Source organism: Eschrichtius robustus, chromosome 12 (genome assembly GCF_028021215.1).
Source record: "Eschrichtius robustus isolate mEscRob2 chromosome 12, mEscRob2.pri, whole genome shotgun sequence".
In the NCBI taxonomy this organism is placed as follows: domain Eukaryota; kingdom Metazoa; phylum Chordata; class Mammalia; order Artiodactyla; family Eschrichtiidae; genus Eschrichtius; species Eschrichtius robustus.
This window is the reverse complement of record NC_090835.1, coordinates 87,274,060-87,293,736: the sequence shown is the minus strand read 5'-3', so window position 1 is coordinate 87,293,736 and position 19,677 is coordinate 87,274,060. Positions and strand designations below refer to the sequence as shown.

Sequence of the window (19,677 nt, the reverse complement as noted above, 5' to 3'; positions counted from 1 at the left end):
AGAGTAAACCCTAACATGAATCATGTTAATAATAATATATTAATATTGGTTCATCAGTGGTAACAAATGTGCCAAAATAATATAAGATGTAAATAATAGGAGAAGCTGTGGGGCATGGGAGGAGGTATGTGTGAACTCTGTACTTTTGAATTAATTTTTCTGTAAACCTAAAACTACCTAAAAAAATAGAGTCTATTTAAAAAGTATAAACAGAATGTAACTAGGACAGAATAATAATTTTTTTTTTTAAAGTAGAGGAGACATCCTGGAGGTTTAAAATCCAAGAATAAGAAATTCCAGAAAAAAAGGTAAAGTGAGAATATAGAGAACACATAAGTGAGAAAATTAGAAACAAATAATTCAAGCTAATTTCTCAAACTGAAATACATGATTTTCCAAATTTAATGATGTAATGGAGGTCCCAGAACAGTGAATGAAAATACAAACATACAAAGGCATATCTTTCAGACATTTCAGAGCATTTAGGACAAAGAAATCATCCTGAAAGAGAGAAAAACTAATTACAAATGAAGCATAGTAATTAGAATGACTTTGTAATTCTCAAAAGCAATACTGGAAGCTAGAAGAAAATGGAGAACTCTTTCAAAATCCTGAAAGAAAATATTCCCCAGCCTAGCATTCCATACCCAACCAAGTATTCAATCAAGTGTTAGAGAAACTTGAAAGATATTCTCCAATACCCAAATATTCCAAAGTCTTATCTCCAATAAACTCTTTCTCAGGAAGCTACTTACTTGGGAAATGGGGTCTCCAGGGGAAGAAAGTATGCAGATGATGGTGAAGGAAGACCTCAGGATGAAAACCGTATAGCAAGTATAGAAAACACCCAATTTCTTTTGGCAAAAACTTATGGTTATTTGTGGTAATTTGAGAAAAAAATCTAATGTTCAGGAAACAAAATATCATGAGAGATCAGTGAATGATATTTGCCAATCATAATATATGAACAGTGATACTAATTCAATACAAATTATGATATAATTATATTTGGAAGAAAATTTGATAGGAAGAGTATCTGTATATGGTGGTGTTTAAGGTGAGGAAAGAGAAGTGAATCTTCTTTTTGTATAAGGGGTAATCAATAGAAAATACTAAACTTAAAAAATCAAAAAGTAGAAATAAAAGCATCAGTATGAATTAGAATACAGTTTTGTCTTTGTAACAAAGACCCCAATGAACTGTAGCTTGAAGGAAGCAGAAGTTTACTGATTTCTCATGTAATAGTTTGAAGCTATAATCAAGAGCAGGGTGATACTTTGGCTCCAGGGTGTTGGTTCCAGTCTTCTACCTCATGGATCCCTCCTTTCTATGGGTTGCTGGGTCCAATCTCTTTATATTTCATGACACCTTCATTCCTATGATGTTGCCTTTTCCAGCAAGCAGATACAGTAAGAAGAGAGAAGTGAATGGTATTTCTTTCCTCTTCTGGACATAACCTGGAAGTTTTACATCCACTTTCTCTCTAATGCCCTAGTTTAGGAATTGGCCACATGACCATACATCAAGGAAAGTTGTGCATTGTAATCTTCTCATGGGTGGCTATGAACTCTGCTAAATTTCCATTTCTTGGAAGGAAAGCACAAATATTGATGGCAACTAGCCATCTCTGCCATAGCATGATATTTGGAGACATGTTGGTAAAAACAGAAACAACAACACAAACAAAAAGCCAAATGGCTGAAAATCTTTGCCTCTACCAAAGAGGGGGAGGAACACTTTTTTACATACACATATTTCTGACTTACTTGATATTTTTAAACATGTGTGGTTAACTTTGGTTTTAAATTTTTAATTAAAAAAAATAAGCTTTAAACTGACAACCAGGTATGGATAAAAACATTTATCCAGGTTAAAATGAAAAAGGTCAAGAGCACCCTGTGAGGGAAAATGACTTGTCGGAAGAGACGGGAAATAGATTCTTCTTGATACAAAATCATAAATTGGACTAAGCATAGAAAACAAGGTGGAGGGAAGTGGGTTAAATTGAGGTTGAAGATCCAGGCAGGACAATGCAACAAACACTAAAATATAAGGACTTGTCCAGGTTAAGAAGAGAGATTAATTTTTTGGAACAAGCAAAGGGTGGTCTTCACTCAAGAAGATGTTAGAGCAACCTAAGGTAGTGTCCCCACACTTAGAGTGTGAAAATGCCGCAGGGATCCGTTCCTACAGGATTTCCCCCATGTTTCCTGTTGTTCATCCTGTTGTGGTTGATTTGCTTGGGCTTCAAAAGAAAAATCTTCATGACCACCTTCCATTCTCAGATTTATTGATGCTTCCTGATCAGCCACTCACGTGCTTCAACGCTCCAGCCACAGTGATTTCCAACAGTTTTCTAGATACTACTCACCTTTGATCACGTGCTTTCCTCAGTCTGGACACCCTCATTTTTTGCACCTCTAGAAAATTTGCTCTTCGAGACTCACCTTCGATATTACCTTCTTTTGTCAGACATTTATGATTCATTATGATTAGTCAGAATTAGTCCCTACTCGTGTTCATTCATGTGCATTTTATTCATTCCATGAAACAAACCAATCAAAAACCAAAAAAAAAAAAAAAAAAAAGCAGCTAAAATAGCTTTTTTCACCCTTTCCCAGAATCATTTTCTCACTAGAAGTGAGTCTCAACATTTTTAGCACCGCATCCCTTGGAATATAGAATGAAAGTTGGGAAACATTTCCCCTAGAAAGCCACTCAAGAAACACACAGGAATTTGGAAGGAAAACAGAATTCATGGTTCCTCAGATGCGGATGACCCGGGAGGAGAGCCCCACGAAGTTAAAGATTCTTCTCTATGCAATTTCACCCGAAAGTATTGTAGAAGCGGCAATAACACGGAATAGAAATTGAGCCCTATTCAGATCCGTCGTCTAATTTTCCAGACTGTCTCGTTAACCACGAATTAGGAGTCCACATTCGCCAGCTCCCCTGACAGCGACTCCAGTGGAACCGGCTCTGGGAACCTCTGCCCCTGCGGACACCCGGCCGCGCTCACGGGCCGCGGGCTCAGGCTCCCCTGACGAGGGACGGTGACAGCAAACTGGTTCAGCCCAGGTTGGCCGCGTCACGCCCACCGCCTGCCAGGACTTGAGGCTGAGGCGCCTCCTGCCGGGGACTAGGCAGACCGAGAAACGGGAGTGAAAGCCCAGGCAGGTGTGTTTCTACCACGTCTCCACCAATTTTATGACTCCTGTGAAAGCTAAGCCCGTTTTTTGCCCCCGTCGCAGCTTTTCCATCCCAGTTCTTTGTCCATTCGTGTGGAAGCTAGCCACCTCCACGTCTCCCAGACGTGTCTAAGCCGTCTCCTAAGCGTCTTTCCCTCCGGGAGAGTCAGCAAGTTCCCGAGTATAAACTCTGAAATAAAGCACGCCAAGGGCAGAGTCCACGTGGACGAGGTGGCCGAGTGGTTAAGGCGATGGACTGCTAATCCATTGTGCTCTGCACGCGTGGGTTCGAATCCCACCTTCGTCGGCTTGACCTTTTGTTAAGGAGAAAGGAAGACCATCTGCGGAGATCTCAACTTTGAATCCACCAAGGAGAAACCTGCCCTCCCTTCCCTACTCCCAACTGTTATATGTGTGGGTTTTCCCAATGATGGTTCCCATTGATAGTTGATTGGCTACTGTCATTTGATAAAGTTCCTTCATGTAGGTGGAGGAGGAGAAGAAAGTGAAAGACAGATGAAGCCGGTAGAAACTGGAGTCTGGTCTCTCTAGTCCCTCATTTTAGAAGTCATTACTCCAATGAGCAGTAAAATAAATTCATCAAAAAGATATTCAACAGGACAAACACACCAAGGTAGAATTTCAATTACTTAGATTCTCAAGAACAAATCTACTGACCAAAATCGAAGGAATGTATAGCACTGAAGAGATGAGTACACGAGTTTTTTAAAAATTAAGAAATTCAGCGGTAAGTTGGTTTCAAGTGACAACCACACAAACCTCTTTCCAAGAGGCCACAGGCAGGATGCGGCTTAAGGATGGAACCAAGAACCTGTTGCTGAAGATTGATTGGGTTGGACATTCCCAGACCGTACCCCTGAGGACTTGAAAATGAAGATGCCCCATGTAAGGGCCACATGGTAAGGAGATGCATGGTTTAGAGAGATTCAGAGGAACACAGTGTCCCAGGATTTGGTAGGGGAGATGGTCGGAAAGTCTGGGAAGAGTGACTTGTAGGACCTATCTGAGCCCAACTTTAAATGAATTGAAGGTTGAATCAATAGGAAACAATAAAGCAATATTTTACCCCATTCTGAGATTAATATTTGTTCTTTTTGGTAATAGATGCTACGTACATGTTCTTCACTCTACCACATTGCCACTAAAGTACCCCAAACTGAAAGAAAGGGTGTCCTCTTTCCCTGAGGTACACATATTTAATGTTCTTAGCCTGCTAGGAAGTGACATCCTTGACTATACATAGGGTGGGACTCTCATAAGCCACCAAGTGGACACCAGACAAATTTTCCTGGAAGTACTTCGCAGGCTCTAATGCATTTCCACTTGTGAACTAGAGTTCTTGTTCCTTGCTTGTAGGCTTTTCACAACTAATTTTAAGAAAGTATATTGCAAATTTTCCTTTTCCTATTATATTTTAAGTTGACCAAAGAATTGAATTTTTGCTTTTATTTTTAAAAAACAGCTTTATTAAAGTATAATTGGCATATGATGAACTGCATATATTTAAAGAGTACATTTTAATGAATTTTGACATATGTATACACATGAAACCATGATCCCAATCAAGATAGTGAACTTATCTATCAGCCCTAAAATCTCATTGTCCCCCTTTGTAATTCTTTTCTCCTGCCCCCTCTGTCCCCCATCCCCACAGGATAACTGATCTGCATTTTGTCACTATACATTAGCTCACTTTTTCTAAAGTTTTGTATAAATATAGTTCAGTATGTACTTTACTTTGATTGACTCCTTTCATTCAGCCTAATTATTCTGAGATTTATCCATTTTATGTGTGTGGTGGACAGACCCCTCCCATGAGCCCCACATCCAGGTGTTTGGGCTTTTGTCTATGTCCTCCCCTTGAGTGTGAGTTGGACCTGGGACTTACTTTAACTAATAGAATATGGCAAAGATGATTGGATCATTCCTGTGATTATACTGAGCTATATAAGACTCATTCTTGCTAGCTGATTCACTCTAGAGAGTATCCTTGCTGGCTTCATGGTGTAAATGGTCAAGGAGGGAAAGCCCACTTGGCAAGGAGCTTCAGGCACCTCTAGGAAGTGCAGGTAGCCCCTGAAAACTGAAAGATACTTCCAGCTAACAACCAGCAAGAAGCCTGTGCCCTCAGTCCTAAAGCTGCAAGGAAATAAATTCTGCCAACAACCTGAGGGGGCTTGGAAGCAGATTCTTCCCTAGCCAATTGAAGGGCAGCAGAATACGCCACCCCAAAATACGCCTCTTTGGCATAAGGATTATTTTGAGCTGATTATTTTTGAGAAGAAAACAGACACAGGAGATGCACTAAAAAACAGTAGACTTTACCCTTTTATAAGGGAACTTTACATTTATAAGGGAAGTCTCCACTTGTAAGGGTGAATCCCTACCAGGAAGAGAAACTCTTATCAATGGAGAAAGTACCCGACTTAAATGTGCATAAGAACATTACCCTTGCTCACTGTGTTTTTCCTGATAACCTCCTGTAACTGATGTCCCCAATCACCACCATCTTTCTTTTGTCTTTAGCTGAAGATGGCACTTAATGTAGTGGCTCGGGGCATTTCAGGGAGTTGTACTCAGTTTTCCTGGGTATCTCCCATGTATATACAAGGTAAACATGTTGTAGGGGAGCCAAATTTGCCAACCCAAGTGCATCCCTTTGGCATGAGGATTCATTTAGGCTGATTATTTTTAAGAAACAAGACTTGGGGAGTTTTCCTTGTTACCTCCTCCTTAATTGCCTAAAAGAATTTAGATAAAAGGCCTGTTCCAGACTAGAGCTATCACCAGAGGTATCTACAAAAAATCTGGGCGAGTTGTGGCAGGGCATAGAGATCAGACCTCACTCCATTTCCCATTGTCTCTGCCTAGCCCAGGGAACATTTGTTTACCAAGCATATGTTTTCCCACCTCCATGTGAATTGTCTCCCTCCCCATTGACGTGCCAAACCACTACCCCAACATCCTCTTTTGTCTTTAGCTGAAAATGGTATTTAAGATGAGGATTTTGATCATTTTGTCAAGTTACTCAGTTTTCCTGGGTCTCTCCCACATATACATGTTATTAAAGTTTTGTTTGATTTTTCTCTTGTTAAGCTGTCTCATGTCCATTTAATTCTTAGACCAGCCAGAATGTTACTGGCTGGAGCTGGAACAGAACTCATATTTGGCTGCTCATTGCTCAAAAGTCAATGTTCAAGAGACAAGCGTTGATGGAAAAAGAAAGATGCTTTATTTAGGAAGCAGGCAACCTGGGGAGATGGCAGACTTGCCTCCCAAAAACCATCTCCAAGTCGCCAGTTAGAGTGAAAAGGGTTCTATGGGGAAAAACTGGAAAGTTTCAGGGGTGGACTTCCTTTCCAGTTTAGATGACTCTTTCTTTCTCTTTCCTGTTCTCTCTCTCTTCTCCTCCCTTTCTCTCCCTCTCTTTCTCTCTCTTTCTCCCCTAAATAAAACAAATGAGACAATCCAGGGCAACAGTTTTGTGGAAAGAAATGAGTATCAGGCAGTACTAGACAATGCAAAAACAAAATCCTGTACAGATTTGAATCCAACACCTCTTGCTTACCAGTAGAATGCACAACAAACAACAATCCCTATATTGTATTAAAATTAATTTATTTGATATGCATCATATGGACAACTTTTAAGAGCATGCCAGTAGAATTTTAGAATTTGTCATTAAGTCACATATTGTTTGGAGCAGGAAACATACCAAGACAAAGCTCCTTGGTACAAAACACTGTCAAGGCCTGAACAAAGGAAGCTGTCAATTGTGGAAAAGGAAAGATACAAATTGTCTGTTTTTCATTTCCTATCTTGACAGCTATAAAAAGTTGTTCTAAAAAATAAAAACAAACACAGGTCTTTCCACTCTCCAGGACAAATCAACAAGTACTGAAGTTTACAAGCTAGGTGTTGAAAATGTGCTAGGTTATAGGTTACAGTGTGATAGTTACTGCTCTTGGGGAGATGGAGATGTTCAGAAAAGAAGCCACACACACCCCCAAAAAAATATATGGTGGGAAAGTAAAAACACCAAACAAGTATAAATAAAAAGCTGTGGGGAGTTTAGAGAAAAACAATGTATCAGATCAAAGGAATCAAGAATGGGCATTAAAGAATAAAACTGAAGCAAGAAAAGAGCGTAGAGGCCACAAGCATGGAAATGGGAACTTCTCTCTGAGGAAAGAAGAACTTGTTTAATTGGGTATAAAACATTCATTCAGGATAGAAATGAATTTTTAGTAAGCTCGAAAGTTGCACATAAAGTTGAGTAATGGTTTGAAATTCAGATTAAGGGGATGGAAGATCTTTTGAAGAACTTTGAGCAGAGGAGTTACATTTCAAACTGAGTTTTGAAGTACACTTCTTTAGCTGTGTCAGAAAGATTACAAGATGGTGTGACTAGAGGTGAAGAAACCAGAAGCTATTCAAACATGGAAGGGCCCCAGATGCTGGGCCATGTTCCTTCCATCAGCCTCTGAAGTAAGAGGTGGCCTATATGTGACACAGCATTTCCTCTACAGTACTATGTACCACGAATGGCTGAAGGAATGAGTGAAAAGAAAAAGAATGTGCAGGAATAATCTACAAGATCTGGCAAGCCCTCGGAGGTGGGGATATCTCTTTAACTGGTGAAGAAATCCTCAAATCTGTAAATATGTGTTAAGAGAACTTGCAAGGACACATGGAGAAGGAACATGGAGAGAACATGAGCTGAGATGGAAGAAAGAACACACATTTTAGAATCAAAAAAATTTGCTTTCCAGTACTGGCTTTGCCACTTATCAGCCATGTGACTTGAAGAATTTATTTTCCCCTGAGCCTCCGCTTCACATCTAAAATGGGGATAATGATATATGTTCATGAATAAATTAAATTAGATTAAATAAAGCAATGTGAGTAACTAGATTTTTATATTTCTGTGGTACACAGCACTGGACAGATAGTGGCGATTATTGCTATGAGGTCCTTTTGATGGTATTTTGAAGAGGATCTCAGGCCACTTGGTTGGAAGTGCAGATTTAAAGGCGTTTAGGCTGGAGACAAGTTTGGCAGTAATTCGTCCCTTCATTGGTTGGACTAGATAGAATACTCCATCCACTATGGCCAGAGAGGAGACTATGGGCAGTGAAAGAGTGATTGAAATTTCGGAAGGCAAGGGAGTTCAGGTGAAGAAAAAAGACTAGCCAAATGCGAACACAACTGTCTCCACTCACATGTCCACAGGGTCCTCCCGCTGGATGAGCAGCGAATGGCATCGACAGCACTGCCCTCTAGTGCTGGGTCCCTCTAACTGCAGGGGTGAAATGGAAGCCTTGGCCCATGTGGAGAAGTCCTTAGATACCAGTGTTTCTCTACTGGGAGAAATGTTAATTCAGAAAACAGTACTTTGAGGGGAGGGAGATTTGTCATTTCCTGTTAGCCACAACCCCTGAAACCAACCAGGCTGCATGTCTTTCCTGACAGAATGGCGCTAAGTTTGAAATTCTGAGAGGGCAGACTATCTTGATGTGACACAATGTGTCACTTGCCTTATTTGGCATATAAAAATAAAATAATGTATGTACCAATAACCATTAATGAAAAATATTTAGGAAGAAGAAGCAATCTGAGTTTTAACAAAACCAAAGGTTTTTGCAGGGGAGAGAAAACTGGGAGTCACCAGAAGGAGCACTCAGAGAATGGCAGGAAGTGAAAACAATTTGTCTTTGATCTGTTGAATCCCAAGGAAGGATTTCTTTACTTCCTTTACACCCAAGGAAGTAAAGAAAATTCTTTGAGGGTTTCCCATAACAGCAGTGGAGCCAAGGAATATTACTTTATCCAGATATACTTTGTGCCAAGCACCGTTCTAGAAGCTTGGGGATACAGTAGTGATCAAAGTAGACCAAAACAGAAAAATACATCTCTCGAGGGACTTACATTCTGGTGAAGAGGGCAGTATGGTGAAGATTATAAGCAAAAGAATAAGTATATAGCATGCCAGATCTTGATACACATTATGAAGAAAAATATAGTAATAGAAATAGGAAATTTGCATGGGGCGGCTTAATTATTAAAGATGACAGTCAAAGGCGGCCTCACTGACAAGACAAATACTTGCATTAGGACCTCAATGCCCCTTATTACAAAGCATGGAAGTCCCATCTCAGGAAGGGAACAGGAATTCAGCCACCCCAGAGCTTTCCGGACCAGGTTCAGCCCCTGGGCAGCTCATCGAAGAGTCCCAGGCTTCCTCTCAAATAAGCATCAGGCTTATTTTCAGGGAAGATGCAGCCAGTGTAGGAAAAGGTTTGGCCTCAGGTTACCCTCCTAGGTTCACTGGCTCAGGTGCACCTGCTGAGAAGTTTCAGCCACTCTACTTACTAATAGGAAAGAGTTCCAAGCTAGATAATGAGAAAAGCAAGGCACAGAACCGTGAAAGGAATATAGCCATTGGCCATTTATGTTAATGGGGACATAACAGAATTCACCCTTACATATTTGTGTTTGTATAAAGAAATTCCAGATGGGTACACAGGAAACTAATAAATGTGGTTCTTTGTTATTGATGGGGGAACTGGGCAGATGAGGGCTGTGTTTGAAATAGGATTGTTTATTGTATTATTTATATATGCAATTATTAAACCCTAGCAATGGACTGCCTAGTAGAAACCACAAAACAATATTAGCTACATTTTCTTAAAGGGCCACAAGATGGCGATAGCGTTTCTTGATTGTCGAGCCTGTGAGATGGGAGGAGGGGACGGCTGCTGCTATGAGCTCCTCCCTTGTGCAAATGGCCTTCTCGTTCCCTTAGTTCAGTCGCCAGAATTTCTCTTTGCCAGCACTTGATTCCTCTCATTGTCACCCCTTGTTGACTGAAAGAGAATTATGTTCGTTAATTGGGCCAGCTTTCTTGAAACCTTTTTTTGGGGAGGAGGGTAAGGGGGAGGGAGGCGGGGAAAGGATTATGGAGGTCTTGAAGTATACCCAAAAGTACACGAAAACGTACCTCCAGGTGTCCATTAGACAACCTTCAACAATTACCAACATCTGCTTTGTTTCATTATCCAGGCATACATTGTGGGGGAGGGTAGCAATGTAAAGAAATCATAAACATGTTTTTTTCAATCATGAATATTTTCACAAACATCCTAACGGATACAGAGTTAAACAAAATACAAGATTTTCTCACCTAAGAAAAATTGTAAATGATTTGTAACATCATCCAATATCTAGTACTAAAAAAAAATCCTCAATGGCCTCAAATAATTTTTTACAATGATTTTGTCTGAATGGTATTCCATTAGATCTACAAATGGCATTTGGTTACTGTGTCTCTTAAATCTATTTTAATTCATGATGTTTAACCAAATCTGAGTTTGCTCTTTGGAAAAGGAGTTGAGAAACTATAATCTGGGTGATGGGAATTCTCATTGTCCATGGGTGGTCACTGCTTGCAGACCTTTTCTCTGAAAAGTGATGGGGGAAATACGGGTTTTCTTAAAAGAAAAAAAAAAAAAAAGATCATACTGATATTTTCCATTCAAATTTAAGTCAAAAGCGTTTTTTACTTAACATTTTTTAATAGATTTTTCTTGGAGTATAATTGCTTCACAATACTGTGTTAGTTTCTGTTGTACAACAAAGTGAATCAGCCATATGCATACATATATCCCCATATCCCCTCCCTCTTGAGCCTCCCTGCCACCCTCGCTATCCCACCCCTCTAGGTCTTCGCAAAGCACCGAGCTGATCTCCCTGTGCTATGCTGCCACTTTCCACTAGTCAACTATTTTACATTTGTTAGTGTATATATGTCAATGCTACTCTCACTTCGCCCCAACTTCCCCCTCCCCACTGTGTCCTCAAGTCCATTCTCTATGTCTACGTCTTTATTCCTGCCCTGCCACTAGGTTCATCAGCACCATTTTGTTTTTTTTTTACTTAACATCTTTAAGGTTATAATTGAAATTCTTTTATTCTGAAAAACTTAGTTTCTTATATGATAAAAAAAGACTTGTTTTCTCTATAGACAAAATAAGAAAAGACATCTTAACACTTTAATTATTCTGAATTAGAAACTAGAATGAAAAAGAAAAGAAAGGTTTGAACCTACTAAAATCTGACCTCGAGTGAGGTCAAGGTCAGATTTTAGTAGAAATAGACTTTTCAACTCTTTCCTCATTTAAAATTGATATTCACTAATATTCTGTCCTTCCCAAATTAAGAAAGAACATAGAAGTCTTGACGCTGCAAAATAGTTTAAAAAGAAAATGCCTCCTCTAATGAAGTGTAACATAACACTCTTATCTTCACGGTTAGTACTTTTGTTTCTTGTTTAAGAAATCCTTTGGTACTGTGAGATATTTTCTTAGCTTACCTTCTAAAAAGGCTTAATGGTTTTCCTGTTACATTTAAGGGTCTTTTTTCCCCTGTGGGTAACCAATCGTCCTGATAAATTTTTGAACAGCTTATCTTTTCCTCACTTACCTCACCATTTTCACTTCTAAAGATTCAACAAAATATTAGATATGATCTTTGCCTTTCTATCTAATTCAGCTGGTAAATGTGTCCATCTCTGTGCAATACCACCCAGTATTATAGCTATATGACTCTTTTTTTAACACTGAATCATATTCTACCTCATCAGGAGTTTCTTGGATTTTTTTTTTACCCTTTTGATCCTCAAATAAATGTTAGAATTAACTTCCAAATTCCAAAGCTAGGATTTTTGACTGAAATTACCTGATTTTGTCAGTCCTCCTTTGGATACTAAAACTTCTAAAAAAATAAAGTAAAATAAACACAGCAGAGATGCAAGGATGGAAAGTGAAACTTTTTCAAGTTGGTAATTAAGTAAGTGTAATAGCAGTGGTACCACTCCATTTCTACCTCTTAGTTCTTTAACAAATGTGTTTTGACAAGGGGAGAAATTACGCCAATTCTTGGTCACTATTCAGCACACATACAGTATCCAGTTGAACAGGACTCCAGTAATGTGCCAAACTGCTAGGTGCCACTTTGAGTCTCCCAATAATTGATAAGGCTGCTTCTTTATCAACGAAGGATGTGGTACACATTAAGACTGCAATAAAATAGGAACATACATATCGATAATTACCTTAAATGTAAATGGATTAAATGCTCCCACCAAAAGACATAGATTGGCTGAATGGACACTAAAACAAGACCCGTATGTATGCTGTCTACAAGAGACCCACTTCACACCTAGGGACACATACAGATGGAAAGTGAGGGGATGGAAAAAGATATTCCATGGAAATGGAAATCAAAAGAAAGCTGGAGTAGCAATTCTCATATCAGACAAAATAGACTTTAAAACAAAGACTATTACAAGAGACAAAGAAGGACACTACATAATGATCAAGGGATCAATCCAAGAAGAAGATATAACAATTGTAAATATTTATGCACCCAACATAGGAGCACCTCAATACGTAAGGCAAATACTAACAGCCATAAAAGGGGAAATCGACAGTAACACAATCATAGTAGGGGACTTTAACACCCCACTTTCACCAGTGGACAGATCATCCAAAACGAAAATAAATAAGGAAACACAAACTTTAAATGATACATTAAACAAGACGGACTTAATTGATATTTATAGGACATTCCATCCAAAAACAACACAATACACATTCTTCTCAAGTGCTCATGGAACATTCTCCAGGATAGACCATACTTTGGGTCACAAATCAAGCCTTGGTAAATTTAAGAAAATTGAAATCGTATCAAGTATCTTTTCTGACCACAACGCTATGAGACTAGATATCAATTACAGGAAAAAATATGTAAGAAATACAAACACATGGAGGCTAAACAACGCACTACTTAATAACCAAGAGATCACTGAAGAAATCAAAGAGGAAATCAAAAAATACCTAGAAACAAATGACAATGAAAACACGATGACCCAAAACCTATGGGATGCAGCAAAAGCATTTCTAAGAAGGAAGTTTATAGCAATACAATCCTACCGTAAGAAACAAGAAACATCTCAAATAAACAACCTAACCTTACACCTGAAGCAATTAGAGAAAGAAGAACAAAAAAACCCCAAAGTTAGCAGAAGGAAAGAAATCATAAAGATCGGATTAGAAATAAATGAAAACGAAATGAAGGAAACGATAGCAAAGATCAATAAAACTAAAAGCTGGTTCTTTGAGAAGATAAACAAAATTGATAAACCATTACCCAGACTTATCAAGAAAAAAAGGGAGAAGATTCAAATCAATAGAATTAGAAATGAAAAAGGAGAAGTGACAACTGTCACTGCAGAAATACAAAGGATCATGAGAGATTACTACAAGCAACTCTATGCCAGTAAAACGGACAACCTGGAAGAAATGGACAAATTCTTAGAAATGCACAACCTGCCGAGACTGAACCAGGAAGAAATAGAAAATATGAACAGACCAATCACAGGCACTGAAATTGAAACTGTGATTAAAAATCTTCCAACAAACAAAAGCCCAGGACCAGATGGCTTCACAGGCGAATTCTATCAAACATTTAGAGAAGAGCTAACACCTATCCTTCTCAAACTCTTCCAAAATATAGCAGAGGGAGGAACACTCCCAAACTCATTCTACGAGGCCACCATCACTCTGATACCAAAACCAGAAAAAGATGTCACAAAGAAAGAAAACTACAGGCCAATATCACTGATGAAAATAGATGCAAAAATCCTCAACAAAATACTAGCAAACAGAATCCAACAGCACATTAAAAGGATCATACACTATGATCAAGTGGGGTTTATCCCAGGCATGCAAGGATTCTTCAATATGTGCAAATCAATCAACGTGATACACCATATTAACAAACTGAAGGAGAAAAACCATATGATCATCTCAATAGATGCAGAGAAAGCTTTCGACAAAATTCAACACCCATTTATGACAAAAACCATCCAGAAAGTAGGCACAGAGGAAACTTACCTCAACATAATAAAGGCCATATATGACAAACCCACAGCCAACATCGTCCTCAATGGTGAAAAACTGAAACCATTTCCACTAAGATCAGGAACAAGACAAGGTTGCCCACTCTCACCACTATTATTCAACATAGTTTTGGAAGTTTTACCAACAGCAATCAGAGAAGAAAAAGAAATAAAAGGAATCCAAACTGGAAAAGAAGTAAAGCTGTCACTGTTGGCAGATGACATGATACTATACATAGAGAATCCTAAAGATGCTACCAGAAAACTACTAGAGCTAATCAATGAATTTGGTAAAGTAGCAGGATACAAAATTAATGCACAGAAATCTCTTGCATTCCTATACACTAATGATGAAAAATCTGAAAGTGAAATTAGGAAAACATTCCCATTTACCATTGCAACAAAAAGAATAAAATATCTAGGAATAAACCTACCTAAGGAGACAAAAGACCTGTATGCAGAAAATTATAAGACACTGATGAAAGAAATTAAAGATGATACAAACAGATGGAGAGATATACCATGTTCTTGGATTGGAAGAATCAACATTGTGAAAATGACTCTACTACCCAAAGCAATCTACAGATTCAATGCAATCCCTATCAAACTACCACTGGCATTTTTCACAGAACTAGAACAAAAAATTTCACAATTTGTATGGAAACACAAAAGACCCCGAATAGCCAAAGCAATCTTGAGAAAGAAAAACGGGAGCTGGAGCAATCAGGCTCCCTGACTTCAGACTATACTACAAAGCTACAGTAATCAAGACAGTATGGTACTGGCACAGAAACAGAAATATAGATCAATGGAACAGGATAGAAAGCCCAGAGATAAACCCACGCACATATGGTCACCTTATCTTTGATAAACGAGGCAAGAATATACAGTGGAGAAAAGACAGCCTCTTCAATAAGTGGTGCTGGGAAAACTGGACAGCTACATGTAAAAGAATGAAATTAGAACACTCCCTAACACCACACACAAAAATAAACTCAAAATGGATTAAAGACCTAAATGTAAGGCCAGACACCGTCAAACTCTTAGAGGAAAACATAGGCAGAACACTCTATGACATAAATCACAGCAAGATCCTTTTTGACCCACCTCCTAGAGAAATGGAAATAAAAACAAAAATCAACAAATGGGACCTAATGAAACTTAAAAGCTTTTGCACAGCAAAGGAAACCATAAACAAGACGAAAAGACAACCTTCAGAATGGGAGAAAATATTTGCAAATGAAGCAACTGACAAAGGATTAATCTCCAAAATTTACAAGCAGCTCATGCAGCTCAACATTAAAAAAAAAAAACCCAATCCAAAAATGGGCAGAAGACCTAAATAAACATTTCTCCAAAGAAGATATACAGATTGCCAACAGACACATGAAAGAATGCTCAACATCATTAATCATTAGAGAAATGCAAATCAAAACTACAATGAGATACCATCTCACACCAGTCAGAATGGCCATCATCAAAAAATCTAGAAACAATAAATGCTGGAAAGGGTGTGGAGAAAAGGGAACCCTCTTGCACTGTTGGTGGGAATGTAAATTGATACAGCCACTATGGAGAACAGTATGGACGTTCCTTAAAAAACTAAAAATAGAACTACCATACGACCCAGCAATCCCACTACTGGACATATACCCTGAGAAAACCATAATTCAAAAAGAGTCATGTACCACAATGTTCATTGCAGCTCTATTTACAATAGCCAGGACATGGAAGCAACTGAAGTGTCCATCAACAGATGAATGGATAAAGAAGATGTGGCACCTATATACAATGGAATATTACTCAGCCATAAAAAGGAACGAAACTGAGTTATTTGTAGTGAGGTGGATGGACCTAGAGACTGTCATACAGAGTGAAGTAAGTCAGAAAGAGAAAAACAAATACCGTATGCTAACACATATGTATGGACTCTAAAAAAAAAAAAAAGGTCATGAAGAACCTAGGGGCAAGATGGGAATAAAGATGCAGACCTACTAGAGAATGGACTTGAGGATACAGGGAGGGGGAAGGGTAAGCTGGGACAAAGTGAGAGAGTGGCATGGACATATATACACTACCAAACGTAAAATAGACAGCTAGTGGGAAGCAGTGGCATAGCTCAGGGAGATCAGCTCGGTGCTTTGTGACCACCTAGAGGGGTGGGATAGGGAGGGTGGGAGGGAGGGAGATGCAAGAGAGAAGAGATATGGGGACATATGTATATGTATAGCTGATTTACTTTGTCATAAAGCAGAAACTAACACACCATTGTAAAGCAATTATACTCCAATAAAGATGTTAAAAAAAAAAAAAGATTGCAGTAAGTCTCACTGCCATTTGTACATCGCCTTACTTTTTCTCTATAATGTATTGAGATCGGTTAAAAAAATGTTGTGAGATATGAGGTATAAAGTATTCAAGAGGTCCACAGATAGTCTTGCTAGCAACAACATAAGAGAAAGCGAAGCACATCCAAATCTAGAGTAAGTGTCTACCTCGTCGGAGACAAATCCCTGCCTCATCCAGGACAAAATTTATTGAAATCAATGGATAGTTTGTAAATGTAGTTATTACTAATTGAGTATTTTCCATATATCATCAACAATTGAAAATAAAATTAACGGAAATTTATATTATAATGAAATTAACTCTAACATAGCAAAGATAAGGTTATAATTGAAGAACAGATATCTGCATGGTATCTACATATAGGGCCACTAATCTTTTGACAGACTCTGTCAGTGTGTCTCTATTAACTTCTGAGGGAATGGGTGCCTTGATTTCAATAACCATTGTAGATTAGTTTAAAAAAAAAATATGTGTACAGTAGAAAAGGAAATATAATCATTTAATGTACCTTGAAAAAAAGTCCTTTACAACCAGCTGGTTCATCTAAGGCAATAGTCAAGGCATCATTCTGATTTGTGACCTCTGGGGAAGACCTGGCAATTAGTTCTAAGTATTGTGAGCAACAAATGTCTATTTATTTTGTGATAAGATACATCACAACGTACATTTTTTCAAATGACATACTGTGTTAGTTTAGCCTTGAACCAGTTCTTCTGAAGCTGATTACCAATGAGATAAACTGATAGCATTTGGTTTTTCAAGCAAAGGAGTAAATCCTCCCCTTACTAATAAGGGGATTCCATCAAGGTGCAAACAACCCAAAAGATGAAAATTTGATTTATTTACCTGGTTTATTTATCTCTTAGGCAGTTTCATTTTCTGCGTAACAGGAGAATTGGCTGGGACCTTTTCAACTTTGTAGTTTTAAAAAATTTAGTCTTTATGAATTTTCATCTGGGGATAAAGGATGACTCACCTTCTATTCCAATCCCTCTCCTTCTTCCACAGATTTTATTCTGATTGCTATATACTAAAAGACAAAGAAACAACCAAAAAAGTATTTAGCTTGGAAATTATCATCTAATTATTTGGATTAATGGAGAAGATGGGAGGTTCACGTGACACATGACACAACAAGAAACAAAAATCATTTATGTTCTGTTTATTTACAGGACTCGGTTACCATTAGTGTTGGATAGAGATGGTGAAAGAAAAGAACTTTTTTCTTTCTTCCTTTCTTTCTTTATTTTTCATGTCATAATGAGTGTACATTCTCTATATGGAAACACACAGCAAGCCAGTTAGCAGCAACTCAAATAGATATATGAGACACTATGGAAGCAGTTTTCAAATTCTGGACAAGCTGTTAGAAAAAGCTCAAAAAAGGGAAGAAATTTCAGAGAGCAGGCAAGGCTAAAGTGGGCGTTGAAACATGGGTAGGCTTTGGGTCAACAAAGGGGAAGAGTACATTTGATAGTGGATTTAACAAATATTAATTGCTTTTAGACATTATTACTATGCTAAATTTAGATCCATTTTAGATAAATTAGGTGGTTTATTTACGTAAATTAAATTCATTGAAAATCACGACCTAAATCAAAAAACAGCCATAGTGGAAGCTTCCAAACTTTATAGATAATGGCTTTTGACCTAAAAGAGACACGTAATTTTAAACAACCGTAATCTAGAGAAGCATTGTTTGTTGAGTGCCTGGTTCTCATTTATGACAACCTGAACGACGCGGAATTTGTTTTTCTTCACTGGTTCCAGGCAATGTTAAAACAGCATTTAAAATACCAACCAACGCAACTTTAAAATAGAAACGGATTTTTTTCAGAAAAAAGTTTGAGATAAACGCCCTCAAGGTTCTCGCCTTCATCGGACCCCAAATAGTCATGTTTAGTCTTGTAATGTTTCCTATTATATGGATATAGCGCAAAACGAAAACAATATTCTAATTAGAAATAAACCGTTGGCATTTCTCAAGCTGAAAATCACATCCACCAAGTTCCTTTCTCTCCAAAGAAAATTTCGATTTTTAAATAAATCTAATTCTCGAAAGGGAAAAAGAACTAAGAAAAAGACAAAAATGAAAAAAGCAGGAACTACCCAAAAGCGTTTATTTAAGGAGCTTCTGTGTGCTAGACTGAGAAACAGGAAGTGGATTTCTCCCGCGCACCGAAACCCCCTATCTCTTCCTGGATGCCGGCAACCAATCAGGCCGTGGAGGGAAAGAGCGGGCGCCCGGGCGAATTTAAACTGCCCGCGCAATCTCTGCACCCCCGCAGGAATCCAATTCTTTGTCCCAGAGCCGTTTTGGATTTACTACGAATTTAAAAATTAACTCCTCCCTCGTTACTTAACCCTAAATGGTAACCCTAATAGATATCAGAATTGGTGCCTGAGCCCTTTTAAACATACGAATTACCTAAACGACAATGAAAGGGCCAGGGCAGGGTTACAAGGAGTTTCAGAGTTTTGCCAGGGTCAGGTAATATCATTTTTGTAGTTAGCGTTTTTGTAATTAGCGTATCTCAAGCTTACTGTGACAGGAAAGTCCTAAAGAACTGCTCAGTAATTTGCTCTACTTCGCACACTAAATACTGTAATGAGCTACGAAGGCCCAGCGCAGAAACAGAACCAGCACCAGCTCCCTCTCTGAGCATATGGTGGCTCTTAAAAGAGCCGTTCAAACTCTTTGCAACCCACTCACTGTTTACTTGGCGCTGGTGTACTTGGTGACAGCCTTGGTGCCCTCGGACACGGCGTGCTTGGCCAGCTCCCCGGGCAGCAGAAGGCGCACGGCCGTCTGGATTTCCCTGGACGTGATGGTCGACCGCTTGTTGTAATGCGCCAGGCGCGACGCCTCGCCCGCGATGCGCTCGAAAATGTCGTTGACAAACGAGTTCATGATGCCCATAGCCTTAGACGAAATACCGGTGTCCGGGTGGACCTGCTTCAGCACCTTGTACACATAGATGGAGTAACTCTCTTTGCGGCTGCGTCTGCGCTTTTTACCATCCTTCTTCTGCGCCTTAGTAACCGCCTTCTTGGATCCCTTCTTCGGAGCAGGAGCAGATTTAGCCACTTCCGGCATGATAAAAAGCAACTCAAAAGCACTCAAGAGAAAGAAAAATACCGTGATGGAAGATATGATGT

At 38.8% G+C, this 19,677-nt stretch overlaps 1 protein-coding gene and 1 non-coding gene across 2 annotated transcripts; one reads left to right on the top strand and one right to left on the bottom strand.

Moving 5' to 3' along the window:
* Positions 1-3,413: 3,413 nt before the first annotated feature.
* TRNAS-GCU (transfer RNA serine (anticodon GCU)) lies at positions 3,414-3,495 on the top strand. Its single transcript has one exon. It is a non-coding gene; the product is annotated as a tRNA-Ser (tRNA).
* Positions 3,496-6,404: 2,909 nt separating this feature from the next.
* LOC137773628 (histone H2B type 1-J-like) lies at positions 6,405-19,635 on the bottom strand. The gene is made up of 3 exons (XM_068558455.1): positions 19,232-19,635; positions 17,495-17,548; positions 6,405-10,075 (listed from the first exon to the last, which is right to left on the bottom strand). Exon 1 carries the CDS (start codon positions 19,613-19,615, stop codon positions 19,235-19,237), a length of 381 nt encoding a protein of 126 aa, XP_068414556.1. The 5' UTR covers positions 19,616-19,635; the 3' UTR covers positions 6,405-10,075; positions 17,495-17,548; positions 19,232-19,234.
* Positions 19,636-19,677: the final 42 nt, after the last annotated feature.

Bases quoted from the DNA above. Each gene is read 5' to 3' on its own strand.
- LOC137773628 (XM_068558455.1), bottom strand. From the start codon at position 19,615: ATGCCGGAAGTGGCTAAATCTGCTCCTGCTCCGAAGAAGGGATCCAAG.